This window comes from Ceratotherium simum, chromosome 13 (genome assembly GCF_057802395.1).
Source record: "Ceratotherium simum simum isolate JZ-2026a chromosome 13, ASM5780239v1, whole genome shotgun sequence".
NCBI lineage: Eukaryota > Metazoa > Chordata > Mammalia > Perissodactyla > Rhinocerotidae > Ceratotherium > Ceratotherium simum.
Window position 1 is genome coordinate 33,257,757 of NC_141912.1, and position 19,298 is coordinate 33,277,054.

General features: G+C 54.3%; 3 protein-coding genes across 6 annotated transcripts; 1 reads left to right on the forward strand and 2 right to left on the reverse strand.

Annotated features, from left to right (window-relative positions):
• Position 1: 1 nt before the first annotated feature.
• NELFE (negative elongation factor complex member E) lies at positions 2-6,718 on the reverse strand. Of its 2 annotated transcripts, XM_004424330.3 has the most exons (11): positions 6,613-6,718; positions 6,091-6,173; positions 4,299-4,368; positions 4,051-4,196; positions 3,234-3,308; positions 3,076-3,113; positions 2,533-2,882; positions 2,263-2,407; positions 2,051-2,105; positions 1,691-1,793; positions 2-314 (listed from the first exon to the last, which is right to left on the reverse strand). In XM_004424330.3, exons 2-11 carry the CDS (start codon positions 6,163-6,165, stop codon positions 217-219), a joined length of 1,155 nt encoding a protein of 384 aa, XP_004424387.1. In that variant the 5' UTR covers positions 6,166-6,173; positions 6,613-6,718; the 3' UTR covers positions 2-216. The 2 variants fall into 2 exon arrangements, with proteins under 2 accessions (XP_004424387.1, XP_087294505.1); XM_087438379.1 differs by lacking the exons at positions 2,051-2,105; positions 6,613-6,718 and having other exon boundaries at positions 6,091-6,276.
• Positions 6,719-6,836: 118 nt separating this feature from the next.
• On the forward strand, positions 6,837-16,786 carry SKIC2 (SKI2 subunit of superkiller complex). Of its 3 annotated transcripts, XM_004424329.3 has the most exons (28): positions 6,837-6,933; positions 7,011-7,114; positions 7,790-7,899; positions 7,999-8,116; positions 8,208-8,322; positions 8,442-8,516; positions 8,812-8,865; positions 8,968-9,158; positions 9,319-9,447; positions 9,669-9,814; positions 10,190-10,336; positions 10,468-10,552; positions 10,752-10,858; positions 11,191-11,337; positions 11,411-11,507; positions 11,682-11,894; positions 11,977-12,087; positions 13,226-13,456; positions 13,839-13,976; positions 14,132-14,269; positions 14,410-14,514; positions 14,823-14,970; positions 15,066-15,192; positions 15,342-15,552; positions 15,707-15,817; positions 15,898-16,116; positions 16,307-16,447; positions 16,543-16,786. In XM_004424329.3, exons 1-28 carry the CDS (start codon positions 6,912-6,914, stop codon positions 16,741-16,743), a joined length of 3,741 nt encoding a protein of 1,246 aa, XP_004424386.1. In that variant the 5' UTR covers positions 6,837-6,911; the 3' UTR covers positions 16,744-16,786. The 3 variants fall into 3 exon arrangements, with proteins under 3 accessions (XP_004424386.1, XP_087294504.1, XP_087294503.1); XM_087438378.1 differs by lacking the exon at positions 13,839-13,976; XM_087438377.1 differs by lacking the exon at positions 11,977-12,087.
• DXO (decapping exoribonuclease) lies at positions 14,160-19,262 on the reverse strand. The gene is made up of 7 exons (XM_004424328.3): positions 18,946-19,262; positions 18,336-18,697; positions 17,925-18,160; positions 17,617-17,836; positions 17,363-17,498; positions 17,139-17,233; positions 14,160-17,053 (listed from the first exon to the last, which is right to left on the reverse strand). Exons 2-7 carry the CDS (start codon positions 18,689-18,691, stop codon positions 16,903-16,905), a joined length of 1,194 nt encoding a protein of 397 aa, XP_004424385.1. The 5' UTR covers positions 18,692-18,697; positions 18,946-19,262; the 3' UTR covers positions 14,160-16,902.
• Positions 19,263-19,298: the final 36 nt, after the last annotated feature.

Sequence of the window (19,298 nt, forward strand, 5' to 3'; positions counted from 1 at the left end):
CTGTGTTCAAGATCCTTTTGGGGTGAGGGAGTGGGGAACGTGCACTGGCCATGTTGTTACAACTGAGATCAAAACAAACAGCCGTTTTTAAAGGCTCGAGCCCAAACCCAAGTGCTGAAAAACCAGAGGCAGAGGGAGATGGACGAGCTTCCACCTCAGTGTTTTACTGAGACCAGTGTTGGGGCTGATGAGGCACATGGAATCCAGCTCCATTCCCTAGAAGCCATCCACAAGGTTCTCCTTGTAGACGTCATCACTGTAGACAATCTGGGTCCTCTTGTCTCGGTGGCAACCCTTAGGGCTGTTCTGGACAGCTAGGGAGAGAAGAAAGCAGTAGTTAAGATCTGAAAAAGAGTATTGGTGAGCCCCGAGGCCGAGTCTGACCACTTCACTCCTGTCCTCTGGCCTCTGGCTCTTGGAAGCTCAGTTTCCATACTGCCCTCTGGTGGCCGGGATGACCTGTCTCCCCTTAGCCCCCTTAGGCTAGTGGCTGCCAACCCAGTGCCACTGGCAAGGAGTGTACACTGTTTCTGTGGCACATGCGGATATTGTAATTGTTTTGTTCTTAGAAAAACCCCAAATGTCATTGTTGAGACATGTGAATGATGTTAACCCTCTGCTTTTAGTCAGAACATCAAAAATTAAAAATGAGAAAAATCTCTGTAGCCCTTGACATGCTGGTCATTTCTGGTTCCTTCCTTTTGTCTGGAGGGCCACTCTTGCTCTGAACCCCTCAATCTGCCCACTCCTTTACCGGAAAATCTATTTCAGGTAAAATAGGTTATTCACACTGAGAAATGTACTTGCATCATCAGGAGAACTCAGGCGGGGTATAGCTTTGGCCCTAAGCATTCTCCCTTGAGCCTTGAGCTGTTCCTTCCCCTTCCTCTTTACTCCCGACACTTGATGTGTCCTTCTCGTCACCCACCTTCAAGGATTCCATCCCTGCCACTCTGGGGCTAGAATGAATCTCCCCCGACCAGCTCCCATTCTTTTGGATCTTTGTACCTTGACCCTGCTGACCATTCCCTTCTCCTCCAAGCTCTTCCTCGATCACTGCAGTGGCCCAGGCCCCTCTGATGCTGCTCCCAGCCCTCTGATCCCTTATTTTATCTCCTTCGCTGCATCCTCAACTTCAGCCTAACATGTCAGGAGGGCTGGGGACATGCAGGGCACAAGGAACACAGCCCTGCTTCCTAACATATTCCCTGAATATTCCCCAAGTCCAATTCTAGGTCATTTTTTTCTCCAAATTCAGTCTCCCCTGAAGATACTATCGTTTTGCAGCCACCTCATGATGTAGATGACTCTAATCTATGTTTTCATTCCTCATCTTCCACCTAAGTACCAGATCCCTTATTTCAAATGCTTATTTTATAAAACCAACTACGTTCCATCTCAAAATGAACAAGGCCACATGAGATGGTCATCTTCCTCACTAACTTGACTCTGGCTTCCACTTGCTTCCTCGTTCCAGTGATTGCCTTGGGAGTCGTTTTCAATCCTTTTCTCTCCTTCTTCAACTACCTCTAACTGACAGAGGGCCTGACAATTCTCCTTCCCATTCCCACAGCCTCCACACAAATCCAGATCTCTATCACCTCTGGGAAACCCAGGGACATGCAGGGGGAACAAAAAGAGAGGGTGAGCTCTGGGGGACAGGATGAGGGAGGAAGAATCCCACTCTTACCGAGGGAGCCCCAGACAGACTTGCCAGTGGCGGCGTCCAGCATGGGCTGTTTGCGGGCGATGCTGACTTTGAGCTGTACAGACTCCACCTGGGTCCCATTGAGCTGAGGCAGAATAGGGGAGGGGGCAGAGGACGTGGGGGAACATTACAGACAAACCAAAGAAGGATTTCTAGGAGTTGCCATCCTAGCAGTAGACTGAATAGGGATCTAAGAATTTAAGGTTTCCTGCATGAACAGGGAGAGACTTTCTCTGTCAAGAGGAAGTAATTTCCTCTTGGTTCTCAGTATTTTAAAGAGAAAACATGAGGATAGCAGGAGTAGCAGGAGGAACGGGAAGAACGGATCTGGGAAGTCCCAACCTCAGCAACAGCCTGATCTGCTGACTCCATCTTTTCATAGGTGACGAAGGCACAGCTGGGACGAGAGAAAACATGGTCAGTAGAGGGCCTATGGGCTCTTCTGGACCCAACCCAACCCACTACTAATAGGCTGCTGGAGACAGGCTGGCTTCCCCAGGTCTCACACCCCAGCTCCTCCAGGACTTATCATCTTGCCCTGTTGTCATTCTTACTTTCTGGGTGGGTCCATGGAGAGGTCAATGATGTTTCCAAAGGGAGAGAAGGCCCCCCGGAGGAGGGCAGGTGTCATGTCTTCTCCGTACACATACAGAGTATTCCCCTTCCGAGGGGCCCGGCGTTCAGGGAACGAGTCCGACCCTATGGGATTAGGAACCACAGTCAAAAGATGTGCCCATCTCACCCTCCACTTTAAGAGTCCACTTTAGTAGGACCCACCTAAACCCCACCTGAGATCACTTTCCCCACCAGCTGAGATGACTCACTGCGGAAAGGGCCCTCTCGGTCGCGATCCCGATCCCTGTCTCGATCCCGATCCCTGTCTCGGTCTCGGTCCCTGTCCCGATCTCGATCACGGTCTCTGTCCCGCTCACGGTCCCGGTCCCGATCCCGATCTCTGTCTCGATCCCGTTCCCGGTCTCGGTCTCTGTCTCGGTTCCGCTCACGACTGCGGTCCCGGCTGCGGCTTCGGGGAGGGGAGGCTGAGGAATGGGCACCACCACGTTCTTCATAGCCCCAGTCAAAGCTTCGAGGGGGGCCATCACCAGCCCCTGGGCCCTCTGCCTCCTCCCCATCTGGTCCCAGTTCCCGAAGTCGGTCACTGGAAGACACAAAGCTGGGGAGAGGCAGACAGTGAGGATCAAAGGGGGCCTTTACCACATCATCCCAGACTCCGGGGAGACACAACATTCCTTCCACAGCCCTGGCTCCTCCCACTCCAGCCCCAAACCTCCCAAGAACCCAGACAATCAACCCTCCCAACCCCCTGTCCCCAACAACTGGGACCCACTCCTATATCCAACTCTAACCTCTCATACAGAGATTTCCTCTGGGGACGTCTGGAGGACTGAAAAAGAGACCAAGGAGAGTTAAGATAATTCCTAGTTGCTGGCATGTGGCCCAAAATGTGGGTCTCTCATCTTCCTCAATCCCTAGCCCTCAGGGACAGAGAATGGAGAACCATTACCTCCTGCAGATCATCGTCCGCAGATATGCTCCTCTGGAACGGCTGGAAAGTGGGGACTGGCCCCTTCTCAGGGTCCTGGGAAGGTGGTAGAGATCTACCTCAGTGTGGGAGCAAGAGGCTGCCTAACCACTGGACAAACGGGGTTCCTCTTCCCTCACCCTCTTCTTGACTTCCTCTGGCCTATCATTTTTTTTTGTGAGGAAGATCATCATCCGATGGATTGGCTAACATCCGATGCCAATCCTCCTCTTTTTTGCTGAGGAAGACTAGCCCTGGGCTAACATCCGTGCCCATCTTCCTCTACTTTATACGGGACACCGCCACAGCGTGGCTTGACAAGCGGTGCATTGGTGCGTGCCGGGATCAGAACCTGCGAACCCCAGGCCACCAAAGTGAAGCATGTGCACTTAACCACTGCACCACCAGGCCAGCCCCTTTTTTTTCTTTTAATTCTTGTACATTTCTTCCTTGAGTACATGGTTTTTATAAATGACCTAATATACACTTAAAGTATTTAGTTCATCTGAACATCTCTTGAACCTGATGACATTTTCAGTCTGTTCAACTCAGAGTAACACAACCCAACAGCTCTAATACACGGTGGAATAAACCCATAGAATGTGTAAAATGGAGAAGAATTTAGAAGTCATCCAGTTTCTTCATTTTATAGATAAGAAATCTGAAGCTCAGAATAGTATAGCAATTTGCCCACGATTGAACAGGTGTTACTTTTTCCCTAAACCTACCTCCATTCCAACTTGGAGGGATGTTCTTTGAAGTCAAGGGTCCCCTGAACAATCTTTCTGCTTGTGCTCACCTTTAACTTCCCCTCTAGGGTTCGAGAACGTTTGAAGCCCGAGTTCTTGGTCTCAGCCTTGATGGCACTGATGGCTCCTGACTTCACCAGCTGCTTTGCCTGCTCTGTTGCCGTGGCTGTGTCCACCACAGGCTGCTCTGACAGTGCTGGAGAGGCGAGGGAAAGAGGCATTACGTTGGTCAGGCTGTGACAGAGGTCAGACCAGTGCTGCCCACTTCCAGTTTATCTCCGTCTCCCCTGTCACTCACAGCGTTTGACACCGCCTTGGCTGGTTGTGCTGCTGCTACTTTGCTTCTTTAGAGCCAGCAATGCCTTTTTCTGGGAACAAGAGTGAGAAGAGAGGGGTCAGTGAGGGCCAGGTCCTCTACCAAGGCTCCTGGGCATATCACACCAGGGGACATCTTTCTCAGAGAAAACAATGCAGATGGTGCCCCTGGAGTGGTACATCGAGGCAGCCCTGCCTCTCACATATGGTCCCCCAGATGATCTACAATACCAGTAACACCTAATCTATCCAAACCACGGTATCCAAAGGCTCTCGGGGTCTCATGTTTTTGAAGCTGAAGACAAAGAATTCAATCATGGACCAGAGCCCCAGGATATAAGCTGTAAGTAAGTATAAACCTAAGTGCCTTTCCTGAGGATTTCATCCATCCATCGCCTGTATATTTAACGAGGACATGCCATTACTTTGTAACAGGGATACGTAAAAATATGAGATGTAGTTCCTGCCCTCAAGAAGTTTACAGTCTGAGAAATAAAATGACTACACCAAACTGTCAAGAATGATTATAAGAGGTTAGGGCTGGCCCCGTGGTGTAGTGGTTAAGTGCGCGTGCTCCGCTACTGGCGGCCTGGGTTCGGATCCCGGGCGCGCACCGACGCACCGCTTCTCCAGTCATGCTGAGGCCGCATCCCACATACAGCAACTAGAAGGATGCGCAACTATGACATGCAACTATCTACTGGGGCTTTGGGGAAAAAAAAAGGAGGAGGATTGGCAATAGATGTTAACTCAGAGCCAGTCTTCCTCAGCAAAAAGAGGAGGATTAGCATGGATATTAGTTCGGGGCTGATCTTCCTCACAAAAAAAAAAAAAAAAAAAAAGAATGATTATAAGAGGTGCAGATGGCTTGCAGCTGAGAACAAGTAAGATGTTCTGATGCCAAATGGCTATTAAACTGCGCCCTGGATAGAATCTGCAAAACACTGATTGAGATGAAAAAGCATTTTAGACAAAGAACAGGGTGGCAAAGATGCAGATAAGAAGAGGCTTTGGGAATGCATATTTTGGGACTAGTGAATGGTTCTATTTCACTAGAAAGGAATGCCAAGTTAAAGCTTTGTTCTATAGACAATGCGAAACCACTTATGAGTTTTGACAAAAAGGACAGAGTTTTTTGTTTTCAGTGGATCATTCTGATAGGAGTGAAGAAGTCTGTCCTAAAACAACACTGAGACACTTGTTGAGAGACCATTACAAGAGTCTAGGTGAGCATCAGCAAAGACCTGATCTATGGAATACACAGAAAAACATAAATGGGAGAAATTACTTCAAGGGAAGAATCAAGAAGACTTGGCAAATGTTTGGCTATGCAAATTGTGGAGGAGTGTGGAGGAGTCAGAGACGAGATTTTAATTCCAAACACACGGGAGAACTGAACGTGGTGAGTCCTATCTGGAAGATCAAGTAAAGGAACTAGATTTGAATAGATAGGAAGATGACAGTTTCAATCTTGGATAACTGAAGGTTATCAGTAAGACACAGGATGGAACTGGAAAAACCAAACTTGGGGATGACCAGGTCTTAGGTGGTAGTAAAAGCCATGGGAAAGAAAGATAACTCCATGGCACACTGCATAGAAAAGAGAGAGGTACACACCAAGACTTGGGAAAAGCCCACCTCTGAAGCTCCACTGAGAGGTGACAGTCTCCAGGTATGAGCTGGAAAAACCCCCCCATCCCCTCACACTCACCCCAGGAGTTCTCAGAGTGCAGAGTCTGTGAAAGGTTGGGCCATGCCCACACACACTCCCTCACCTTTTTCTTGAGTTTGTTGAATTTCTTCTGCAGAGCCTCCTCCTCCTCGCTCAGTCCGGGGGGTATCACCAACATGGTGGCTCCTGGTTCAGGGGCAGGGCCCAAGACATCTTTCTCCACTGTCACCGCCCAGGGTCCACACGCCATCCACACTGTACCCAATCCCATCCCTCCAGGCCTGCCTACTCCTGTCTTTTGCCTCTCCCTACCCCTTGCTTAAACCAGACTGCTGTCCAAGCCGCCGTTCGTCGGGATCACCGGCATTCCCGCCTCTCTTCAGAAATCACGGACACCACCGCCTTGGGGCACCACGTGGCCCGGGAAGGGAGAAACACCCCCTCCGTCGCCAAAACGATGGCACCAGAACCCCCTACCCCCGCTGGGGTTAGTATGGCAACCGCGGGGTCCGAACGGTAGAGGCGGCAGTGGAACCCGCGCAGCATTCTCAGAGCAAGGAAAAAGGTAAGAAGAGAGAAGGAGGTCGGAGGAAAGGGGCGAAGGGTAAGAAGGAAAAGGCCTTACCTGAGGGGGCGGCAACCGGGGCCCCACAGTCTCGGGCGGCGCCCGCGCGGGCAGCGGATCGCGGGCTCAGAGCGATGACGTAGCGAGGGGCGGAGAACGCGGTAACCAAGGCGGCCCAGACGTAGACACTTCCGTCCTGCCTTCTACGAGCTTAGGTCAGCCCCTCAGTAGCACTTATCCACGCCCCCGGCGGGGTGTGTGCCGGAAGTCGCTTCCACTTCCGCCCGTTCCGGGGCGGGGCTTACCTCACTGCTCCTCGCTGCACTTCCGGGCTGGCCGGCAGCTGCCGTGGCTCCAGGATGATGGAGACGGAGCGACTCGGTGAGGGGGAGTGGGTGGACCGAAGGAGTAGACAAGGAATGACCCTTGACCCCTGACCTCTCACCTTTCCCCTGTAGTGCTGCCTCCCCCAGATCCCCTGGACCTGCCCCTTCGGGCCGTGGAGGTGGGATGCACTGGGCGCTGGGAGCTGCTGAATGCGCCTGGGGCTCCAGAGAGCACCGTGAGTGACTTTTAACCCTAACTCTTGACCTGCATTGAGCTTAAAACCTTCTCCACCCTCCTCACAGTAGGATCTAGCATGACCTTGCTCTCCTGTCCCTGGACACCTGTCATCCGAGCCCGGACTGGTGGTGGACAGACCTCAGCCTAGTGGACCTGCTGTAGGTTAGAGCCCATGTGAGGACAGAGCAGGGAGCGCTGGGGACACCTTAGCTCTGAGAACTGCTCTTTCAAATGTGTCTTTTCTCCTTGGAGTCCCCTTCTGTCTCCAAGCACCAGGGCACTTGGTGGCTGCGACGCTAGCCTTTGAGCCCCTGACTCTTCATTCTTAGGTCTGTGATCCTTTTTCCTAAAACCAGTGATTCTCAAATTTCAGTGTGCCTCATGATTAGTAGGGGAGCTTTTTTAAAATACAAATTCCGAGGTCCAGCCCTAGAGATTTTGAAATCCAAAATCAAAATCCAAAATTATTAACCAGCACCCCAGGTAATTCAGTAGCAGGTAGTTTGTCCTGTAAAGCAGGACAACCAATGGAAAATATTGTTTCGCCTGATGGTCCTAGTCTGTCCGGGACATCTACCGTTTCTGATCTAAACATGAATCCCATCACCTTCTCTTCTGTCTGTGTCTTCCTCTTTTTCCTTACCTAATGCCTCTCATCCTGCCCTTGTTCCAGCTTCCCCATGGTCTCCCTCCCTGTGCCCCAGATCTGCAGCAAGAGGCAAAGCAGTTGTTTCTATCATCGCCAGCCTGGCTGCCTCTGCATGGTGTGGAGCACTCAGCCCGGTGAGGGGTCTGGAGGGGCCTGGACTAGGGAGATGGATCCCTGAAGGAAGCTGGGACAGAGGAGAAAGAAGACCTGAAAATTACTTTCCTTCTCTCCAGAAAATGGCAGAGGAAGATGAATCCCTGGTCTCTCCTGTCTGCCTTGGGGGCCCCAGTCCCCTCCGACCTACAGGCTCAAAGACACCCAACCACAGGCCAGATACTGGGCTACAAGGAGGTAAGAGGTCAGGGGCCATGAGAAGCAGAGTTGGGAAAAGGGGGGTCGAAGGCAAGCTCAGCCTCACTGGAGCTCTGATCTCTTGCTTCAGGTCCTGCTGGAGAATACAAACTTGTCGGCCACGACCTCCTTGTCTCTTCGCCGGCCCCCAGGGCCTATCTCCCAGTCCCTGTGGGGGAATCCAACTCAGTACCCTTTCTGGCCAGGTGACTCTTGTGGAAATGAGATGGTAGAAGAAGGAGCCCTCAGTCTCCAGGGAAGGGTTCCCCACTCATACCATATCACCCCCACCCCATGAATCCCTATTTGTCCAATCTCTCCCCAGGTGGAATGGATGAGCCCACCATAACAGATCTGAGCACTCGGGAGGAGGCTGAGGAGGAGGTAGACTTTGAGAAAGGTGAGGTGGTGCCAGGATGGATCCTTTGGAGGTAGGGCTCTGAGTCTGGGCCATGAGGAAAAGGGGCCCAGGCCTGTCACTGGGCTGCTGCTAGCCCTTCCATGCCTTTGAGAAAATTAGGAAGAAGTACCCCTTTCATAACAACCTTTATTGTCATCTTTTGGAAAATTGTCACAACAAATATCCCATCTACAATGCCTGTGCTGTGAATGGCGCCCTTTAGGTTTGTGTAATGTATGACCTGCACAATACTCTGCAGTAGCTCTGATTCTTTCTCTCTGTCCCTGTCCTTCAGATCTTCTTACTGTTCCACCCGGCTTCAAGAAAGGTGTGGACTTTGCACCAAAGGGTGAGTTTTAGTTTGGAGATGGGGGCGTAGAAAGAAGTGGTGCCCTTCCCCTATAGAAGACAGATGGCCATGACCAGGTTTCCCTTTTGCCTTGCTCCTCAGATCGCCCAGCTCCAGCTCCCGGGTTGCTCAGCCTCAGCCGTCTGCTGGAGCCGCTGGATTTGGGTGGGGGCGATGAGGATGAGACTGAGGCAGTGGGACAGCCAGGAAGTCGCAGAGGGGACACTGTTTCAGCATCTCCCGGCAGTGCTCCCCTTGTCCGAGCAAGCAGCTTGGAGGACCTAGTGTTGAAGGTTGGTGATTTTTGGAAGGTTGAGGAAGGAAAGAAGGGGCCTTGCCACATGGAGGGTGGGCTTGGTGGGTCTAAGGGGAAGACTGGAGCGTCTTTTGGGAGGAGTGGTAATGGAGAGCTCTCGGCTGTATCTTTATCACTCCTACCTCCAACTTTTGCAGGAAGCGTCCACAGCTGTATCCCCCCCAGAGCCCCCCAAGCCCCCACCTCAGGAGCAGTGGGCCATTCCTGTGGATGTCACCTCCCCTGTTGGTGATTTCTACCGCCTCATTCCCCAGCCAGCCTTCCAGGTAGTGTGGCCCAGTCCTCACATGCTCCCCCACCTCCTCTCAGCCCACTTTCTTGGCTTCTCTCCCCGCCAGAGGCCAGATGCCTTTCAGGCCGGTCTTGGACCTCAGTCTCAGCCTCGTCTTGCTCTGGCCTTCTCCCCTCCTCCCTGCATGCCCCAGGAGCCAGAGGCAGGAAGACCCCTCTCCCTTCTTCAGCCCCCATCTATTTCTGTCTCCCACAGTGGCCCTTTGAGCCAGATGTGTTTCAGAAACAGGCTATCCTGCACTTGGAACGGCATGACTCAGTCTTTGTCGCGGCTCACACATCTGCTGGGAAGACAGTTGTGGCTGAATATGCCATTGCCCTTGCCCAGAAACACATGACGCGGTACAGGTCCCCTCTCCAGCCTCCCCTTCACCAGCCAGCCCTGTTTTCTCCTGCATCCTTTCTAAGTCTTGTCTCTTCCCCACTTCTCTACCTCATCCTTTAGATGAGAGGTTCGGGGGAGAAACAGGCCTAGAGAGAAATGTGAAGGTGTGGGGAGAGATATTAGAAGAATGACCTGCACTTGTATAGGAAGGAGTTGGGTGACAGAATTTTTCTGGGGTCATATCATGAAGGAGAATGTGAGGGCAGTTTGGGTGATGAAGGGGGCACTTGAGCTCTGGGGCATGCTTCTAGGAGGGCTCAAGGTGGGAGAGGAGGTAGTGACCACCAGTCTGTGTGGAGGGACTGGTTAACTTCATGCACTGCTCTTCCCAGGACCATCTACACTTCACCCATCAAGGCTCTGAGCAACCAGAAGTTCCGAGACTTCCGAAACACATTTGGGGATGTGGGACTGCTCACTGGGGACGTGCAGCTGCACCCAGAGGCCTCCTGCCTCATCATGACGACAGAGATCCTTCGGTGAGAAATGGGCACTCAACACGGGTGGATTTTTTGTCAAGAAGATGAGGATGCTCTAGAGAGCATGTTAGCTGAGGAGAGGGTGGAGACAGAAGCCACTGGGGAGTGAGCCTTCGGTTTCTTCTCTCCAGCTCCATGCTGTACAGCGGCTCGGATGTCATCCGGGACCTGGAGTGGGTCATCTTTGATGAGGTTCACTATATCAATGATGCTGAGGTAAGGAGCATGGGGTCCATGGGGTCCCCAGATCCCAGCAATCCTCTTCTGTGGGACTAGTTTAGCAGCTCCCCTATTCCACACACCCTGGAACCTCACTGCCTTCTTTGCCCCAAATGGAACCCTGTACCCCTTCCCTAGGAGCAGAAGGAGACCCCCTCTGAGCTTCCCCTGACTTGTCTTCCCTCTCTCTGCCCAGCGTGGGGTCGTGTGGGAGGAGGTGCTCATCATGCTCCCTGACCATGTCTCTATCATCCTTCTGAGTGCTACCGTCCCCAATGCCCTTGAATTCGCTGACTGGATTGGGTGAGACATGCATCCTGGGGTGCTTGGGTGAAGGGGGCTGTAGTATTCCTTGGTTGGGGTTGGGGGTGAAGACCACCACAGCAGGGAGAGTGGTCAGGCCATGGGGGTGGGGAAGACAACAGGGTGGAGCTGGGGAACATGTCCGACTGGCAGCTGTGAGATCTACTTGGGCCCAGATCACTGTGCATGTTGAGAGATGGGATGACAGGGACAGTCTTCCAGTCTGGCTCCCAGAAAAAACTGGGTGAAGCCAGAGGCGGGGAAGGTGGTGGGGAGGTGGGTTCCTTCCTGAACTCCCACCCCTGACCTACTGTCTTCTCCTCCCCACTCAGGCGACTGAAGCGTCGCCACATCTATGTGATCAGCACTGTCGCTCGCCCTGTCCCCCTGGAGCATTATCTCTTCACGGGGAACAGCCCCAAGACCCAGGGGGAGCTCTTCCTGTTGCTGGACTCCCGAGGCGCCTTCCACACGAAGGGGTAAGCTGGAGACGGAGGAGTCAGGGCTGGCCCAGCTGGGTGTGACTGTAATCGCCGCCCTCCCCTGCCCCAGGTACTATGCAGCTGTGGAGGCCAAGAAGGAGCGGATGAGCAAGCACGCCCAGACGTTTGGGGCCAAGCAGCCCACGCATCAGGGGGGACCTGCACAGGTGAGAACTGGCAGGCTTCCTACCTGCCACCACCTGTTTCTCCCCTGCCCTTTCTTCCCTCATCACCCAGGGGTCTGGACTTGAGCTCTGAGCACTACCGGATTTGACGCTGCTTCACCTCCCCCCACTCTGGCCCCCACTGGTTCAGGGACTCAACCTCAGCCACTTTCCCAGGACCGCGGCGTGTACCTGTCTCTCCTGGCCTCCCTCCGCACCCGTGCACAGCTGCCCGTGGTGGTGTTCACCTTCTCCCGGGGCCGCTGTGATGAGCAGGCCTCGGGCCTCACCTCCCTTGACCTCACCACAAGTTCAGAGAAGAGTGAGATTCACCTCTTCCTGCAGCGCTGCCTCGCTCGCCTCCGTGGCTCTGACCGCCAGCTACCCCAGGTGTGGAGGGGGGACTTGGAGACTGGTGGGGATAGGGTGTTCCACGGCCCCGTCTCTGACCATGGGCCTCGGCCCACCGCAGGTTCTGCACATGTCAGAGCTCCTGCACCGCGGCCTGGGCGTCCACCACAGCGGCATCCTGCCCATCCTCAAGGAGATTGTGGAGATGCTCTTCAGCCGCGGCCTGGTCAAGGTGCCCGTGCTGGTGGGAGAGGGACTCCCCAGGGCACTCATTGCCCTCTTAGGGGCTGCCCAGAGGGTGGAGGGGCAGGGCTTTAGGCAAGACAGTGCAGTAGTTAAGAACTTGGGCTCTGGATCCAGACTGCCTGGGTGTGAATCCCAGCTCCACCACTGACTCACTGTGGGATCCTGGGCAAATTACTTAACCTTCCTGAACTTTAGGTTTTCTGTCTTAAAATGTGGATGCATAAGATATGAACAGGCAGTGTTCAGAAGAGAAACCCAAAAAGCTAGCAAGCACATGAAAAGTTATTAGTCATCAGAAAAATGCAAATTGAAATTCTCATGAGATATGACTTTACAGCTTCTAGACTGGTAAAATTTAGGAAACTGGCTATTGCCAAGTGTTGTCAAAGACACAGGAGACTGTAGGATTATAGGACCCCTCATACAGGTGTAGCCAGTTTGGAGTGCACCTTGGCACTCTTTAAAAAAATAAGTACAACATACACTTTGATCCTAAATTCCATTCCTGAATATATACCGCAAAGAGGTTCTCACGCTGGTCCATGAGGGAATGTGTCTGCTCTTCCTTTGTTGGCTGTAATCTTGTGGCAGGGTGTTGGTGGTTCCAAGGTGCCCTACACTGGGAGAGCAGGCAGGTAAATGTAGGGGATGCACCCTACAGAGTGTTCTGCAACAGTTGGAAACAAGTGGATTAGATATAACCACAGGAACATGGATGGATGTTGAAAACACTGTGTGGAGGAAAAGTAGTAAGAAAACAGACGAGATATGTAACTACCTTTACTGTGATTTGTAAATTATGTGCACACAAAACAACACACATTCTGCAAGGATGTATTCACACAGAAAGATACTCATTAAATACATCGGGATGATTGACACTGGGGGGATGGGAGCGAGATATGGGGGTAAAAGGAAAGAAACAGGTAGCGAAATAAATAAAGTGAGGAAAATGATAGTACCTACTCTGTGGATTTGCCTTGCGAGTTAAATGAGATCCTGCAAGTTGACCATCTGAGACCATGCCTGGTGCCTACTTAGCCTTGGCTACAAGGTAAGGTGCACTTGGCGAGGGCTGGGCATCTGTGTAGCCCCTTCACTGATCCTCTCTTCCCCTGTCCCAGGTCTTGTTTGCCACAGAGACCTTTGCCATGGGTGTAAATATGCCGGCCCGAACAGTGGTGTTTGACTCCATGCGCAAGCACGACGGCTCCACCTTCCGGGACCTGCTCCCTGGGGAGTATGTACAGATGGCAGGCCGGGCAGGGCGGAGGGGCCTGGACCCCACAGGCACCGTCATCCTGCTCTGCAAGGGCCGTGTGCCCGAGATGGCGGACCTGCACCGCATGATGATGGTGAGCTGGTGGTGGCGGGGAGGGCCCTGGCTCTGGGGACCTACTGGATTCTCTCCTCCAACCCTCTTCCCCTCTCTTTTCTTTCTACTTTTTTTCTTTTGCCTGGGAGAAGCCAAGGTAGGAGTGAGCAAATCTGAGGATGAGACTGGATCTCATCTCCTCTAGTCTTTTTCTACTGTGATTACAGAGCTAGATGGGACCTTTGATAGTCTACTTAGTTTCACCCCCTTATTTTGCAGAGAAGGTGAGCAAGCAGTTTGTCTAGGGTCTCATGGTTGCAGAGCTGGGACTAGATCTGCTGGGAGGAGAGCTAGTCCCCAGAGGGCTGGCTGGGGAGCAGCAGGTCCACCCTGATCTCCCCGACTTCTCTGACCCGGCCCAGGGGAAGCCATCCCAGCTGCAGTCCCAGTTCCGCCTCACGTACACCATGATCCTCAACCTGCTGCGGGTGGATGCCCTTAGGGTGGAGGACATGATGAAGAGGAGCTTCTCTGAGTTTCCATCCCGAAAGGACAGCAAGGTGGGAAGGTTGGGGTGACCAGCATGGGTCAGGAGGTTGGACAAAGGAAGCCAGACTGGGAAGAGGTGGGCATCTAGAGGCCAGTGGGGTGAAGGTGGGGTCATGGCAGACTGGGTCTGAAGACTTGTTTCACACCTCCTCCTGCTTCTGCCCAGGCCCATGAACAGGCTCTTGCTGAACTGACGAAGAGGCTGGGGGCCTTGGAGGAACCTGACACTACTGGCCAACTGGTTGACCTGCCTGAGTATTACAGCTGGGGGGAAGAACTAACAGAGACCCGGGGCCTGATCCAGGTGTGTGAGTGTGTGTGAGTGCTGGGGGGTGACGGAGGAGGGCAGGAAGAGAATGTGACCATCTGGGTACTCCTGAACCTAGTCCCAGTGCCTGTGACGCTTCCTCCCTTACCCCCTTTGTGTACATCCCTGCTCTTCAGCAACGCATCATAGATTCTGTGAATGGGCTGAAATCTCTCTCGGCGGGAAGGGTAGTGGTTGTGAAGAATCAGGAGCATCACAACGCATTAGGTGTGATCCTGCAGGTGAGGGCAATGGGAATTTGGACCCCGGAGGGAGGAAGGAAGGAGCGAGTCCTATCTCCATCTTCCCCACTTGGCTGGGGGCAGGTTGCAGTCACCCCAGTGCTCTCATTTTCCCTCTTGCCCTCCTTTCCTTCCCACCACTGCCACTTCATGCCCACCCTCTTGTTCCCACCTCCCCAGAAGTCTGCTCTGATTGCTTGACTTGGTTACCACTGGTGGGTTGCTCCATGATGCCTGCCTGAGGGTGGTCTCTACCTTTGATGTCCACTCCTTACATCACCCTGGCCTGGCCTCTTCACCTCTCCTAGGTTTCCTCAAACTCTCCCAGCAGAGTATTCACAACCCTAGTCTTGTGTGATAAGCCCATGTCTGAGGACCCACAGGAGAAGGGGCCGGCCTCCCCTGATGTGCCCTACCCGGATGACCTCGTGGGATTCAAGCTATTCCTGCCTGAAGGTGAGAGTGGGGCAGATGTGTGGGTTCTTGACAGCAGTGCAGGCAAGATGTTTGGGTCCACGGTGAGATCTGACCCTGCTTTCCGCTTTTCACAGGGCCCTGTGACCACACTGTGGCCAAGCTCCAGCCAGGAGATGTGGCTGCTATCACCACCAAGGTGCTCCGGGTGAATGGGGAGAAGATCTTGGAGGACTTCAGCAAGAGGCAGCAACCGAAATTCAAGTCAGAGATGCTGGGGAGGCCCTTTTCCTGGGGAGGGACCATGTAATGGGGGGTAGGGAGGTGTGGCTGGGGAGGCTCCCCCAGTCTGAGGGGTGCTCTTATGGAAGAGAAGCCTCTGCCCCAGGTCTCAAGACCTGCTTCTTCCTCAGGAAGGAGCCCCCCCTGGCAGCTGTGACCACTGCTGTCCAGGAACTGCTGCGTCTGGCTCAAGCCTACCCAGCAGGACCTCCTACCCTCGACCCTGTCAATGACCTGCAGCTCAAGGATGTGTCAGTGGTAGAGGGGGGGCTCCGGGCCCGGAAGCTGGAGGAGCTGATCCGGGGGGCTCAGTGTGTGCACAGCCCCCGTTTCCCTGCCCAGGTAGGTCCCTGGATGCCAGCTCTCAACTGGGAGGAGGGCTTTTCCTCTCTGGTCCCCTGTAGACTGGCTGCCCCCATCTCAGCCCTTGTCCTCAGTGCACCCTTGCTGAGGGTGAGGAGAAGGGTAACACACTCCTGCTGGTGGCCCTCTGCAGTACCTGAAGTTGCGGGAGCGAATGCAGATACAGAAGGAGATGGAGCGGCTGAGCTTCCTGCTGTCAGATCAGTCACTGCTGCTGCTCCCTGAGTACCACCAGCGAGTAGAGGTGGGAGGGGTAGGGTCGGGGCTGGGGGGCTAATGAGGGAGAAGAGAGCAGGCTCCTAACACCCACTGTCTTTCTTCCAGGTGCTCCGAACCCTGGGTTATGTAGATGAGGCAGGCACCGTGAAGCTGGCGGGGCGGGTGGCTTGTGCCATGAGCAGCCATGAGCTGCTCCTCACTGAGCTCATGTTCGACAATGCTCTGAGCGCCCTGCGGCCCGAGGAGATTGCAGCCCTACTCTCTGGCCTGGTCTGCCAGAGCTCTGGGGACGCTGGGGATCAGCTCCCAAGCACTCTCAAACAGGTACAGGACACTCACCCCTCTCTCTCTCCCTTGGCTGCAACATTCTCAATCCCCACCCCCAGGTATTCCCCAAATGACCCCATCTAGCCCTGTAAGTGCCCCTAAGAGCTGGAATGGCTTCTTCCTTGATCTGGGCCTCCCCTGTCCTGGAACAGGAAGGCAGGTCTTAACCTCTCCTTCTCATCTGCAGGGAGTGGAACGTGTCCGGGCTGTGGCCAAGCGGATTGGTGAGGTCCAGGTGGCCTGTGGCCTGAACCAGACAGTGGAGGAATTTGTGGGGGAGCTGAATTTTGGGCTGGTCGAGGTTGTGTACGAGTGGGCCCGGGGCATGGTGAGTAATTAGGGCTTGGGGTTTTGCAGATAGCTGGTTTGGGAGAGGGCTGCCCTGGCCTACCACATTCAGTCCTCATCCTGATTCCTACATAGCCCTTCTCCGAGTTGGCAGGGCTCTCAGGGACCCCTGAGGGCCTAGTGGTCCGCTGCATCCAGCGCCTGGCTGAGATGTGTCGCTCACTGCGAGGGGCAGCCCGTCTGGTAGGTGAGCCTGTGCTAGGTGCCAAGATGGAGACAGCAGCTACCCTGCTACGGAGGGACATCGTCTTTGCGGCCAGCCTCTACACTCAGTGAATGAGCCCTGTGTAAAAATGTAATAATAAAACAGCAAACCATCTGTGTGTACTTGAGGTGTTGGGCAGGGATGACTCAGCTCAGAAGACACAGCAAGGAGAGCCACCTAGAAATATGCCTTTATCTGTGCACAGAGACAGGACCAGCCCCTCTGAAGCATCAGTCCTTGGGGGAGAGGGTCTTGGGGGGTGATGGGAGGTCCTGGGTCATGGCTTCCACGTACCACATGGGCAGGAAGGCATAGGGTGCATCTTGATGTACCGACACTGTCACTGGGCCACCAGGCTCCCAGGAGAAGAGGTGGACGAGCCTAGGGGGCAGACGGAGTCATGAGCTGAGGGCTGGAGGCTAAGCTTCTGGGACCCAGAGGGGAGGGGCAGAGGTGAATGCCTCACCTGGGGTCATCCTGGACAACTGTGTTCTGGGCAAAGCTAAGGAAGGCAGCACAGAAGTTCATGCACACGGAGGGATTCCAGCCGTCACGGTCATTCTGGAGAAGGCAGAGGAAGAGGCAGAAAACTAGTGGTGAGGGTGGGAGAAGGGAAAGGTGGACTGCAGCCCTGGACCTGTGGTCTTGGCGCAGGGGATACAGGTGGGAGCTGCAACACCACTGCCTTACCCTGACGTGTTCAAACATCTCCATGGTAGGAAAGGTCTTGAGGGAACAGACAAAACCCTCCGGGTTACGGAAGCCAGCGACAACCTTTGGGACCCCTGGGAGGAAAGACTGAGCCCACCATTTCAGGAGCTTATGTCTGTCAGGAGAGGCAAGGGGTCAGTGGGACCCCTCTTTCACCCTCCAGCCTCATCCTCTTCCCCCAAGTCCCTTTTTCAGCTATCTAGGCTCTTGCCTTGCCCACCCCCATCCTGAACCTGTAAAAGCTCCTCCATTGGCCAGGGCTGTGCATCTCCTTGGAGGTCTTGAGCTCCACATAGCAGGTGGGGGGCTGTGTGGATGGGGCCTGGGGGTCTGTGCAGTCTACCTCCCCTGAGAAGAGCAGAGGGTGGTTTCCCAGGCGGCTGCGTAGCACAGAGCAGAAGGCCACGTTGGTGTTAACTTCCCCAGAGGGGTCCGGGGAGCCTCCGGGTTTGTCTGCACAAGGAGAGAAGCAGCGGCAGGGGTGGGGGCTCTCAATCTCTGGGGAAGGAGGAGGGGGCCACAGAGCAGGGGCAACTCTCACCTGCACACATGTACTGCTCAAACTTGTATCCCATGTACATAAACTCCTGGAGAAGGGGTGGCCGGGCAAGCCTCTGAACCCGAGCAGCTGGTGTCTCTACCTCACTCAGGTACAGTGTCCCCTGGAACCGGGAGGCTGCCAGCTGCCAGCCCTCCTGCCGTTCATATGGTGTAGTCATCAATTTTGTCAGATGCCCCCGCCACGTCACTATGGCCCCTGCCAGCCAGCCTGGACCCCTGAGAGGGAGGAGTTAGAGGCTGAAGGTCTGACACAAGCATTAGCTCAGATGGCTCCCCCAAAGAATAGCCCAAGTTTCTTCTAAGGACCGATTCTCACTCCAGCTTTGGCTCTCCTAATTTTAGAGGGTAGGTGCAGGTCTCTAGATCTATTCGTGTGCCATGCTTTGCTCACCCCTCCAGCTGGCCTCGATGCTCCAGGACCCAGCGTAGCAGGTGGTCCAGCCCCTCTCGGATCTCCTCATCCCGGGGCTGGTAGTGATCAGGGTATCCATCTCTGAGGTCAAAGTTGGGGCCTTGACCATTGGTGGGAGGTGGGCTGTAGTAGCGCAGGGCTCGAGCATCTCCATGGTACTGGCGTTGTGCATCCAGGGAGAAGCAGCCCAGTTCGGAAGGGCGCCGATAGAAAGGAAACGGCCCACAGTAGAGGGCAGGGTCTGTGGGCAGTGAGGGTGCTGGGTGGCGGAGTTTGCTCCGCGGCTCAGCTACTTCTATCTTCCCAGCTCCTCTCTTGGTCCCCCTGGGCTCCATAAAGTCCTGAGGGGGTGGGTGGAAAGTTCCATTTTACAGAGGAGGTCCGGAGAAGGGGAACTCCAGGTCAGGACTAATTGAGCCTCCTGATGGCCAGGCTCTGGCCTTGCAACATGCAGGCCCCAGCCCCTCAAACAGAACCACGGCCAGGTGCACTTCTCGCCTTTCCCCTTGACCTATACCCCCACCTCCAGATCCTCCAAAGGCAGCGAGGTTAGGAAGGATGTTTGGGTTCAGTTCAAGGATCTGGTTACCTCAAAGCCGGCCAAGCTCGACTTCCACCTTCGCAGAGCTATGACGTCATGGCAGGTGGGTCAGAAGTCGAAGAGGGAGGCAAAGGTGGGTCTCCGCTCTGGATGACGCAATCATTCAGCGACAGTGGCGGGCAAACTCCTCAGGGGCGGGGGCAGGGGTGCGCTTTACATCCGGAGGTTGATCACAACGTGGCCACCGGCGTCCCTCCGCCCCGCCCACGCGGCTCCGGACGTGAGTGCTCTCGAAGGAAGCCAATCAGCAGCACACATGGGGCCTCGCCGGGCGGAGGTGGTGCTTGTATCCGTATTGGCTCCGCTCCTCCCAGTCAGGGCCTGAGAGACCGCAAGTTGAC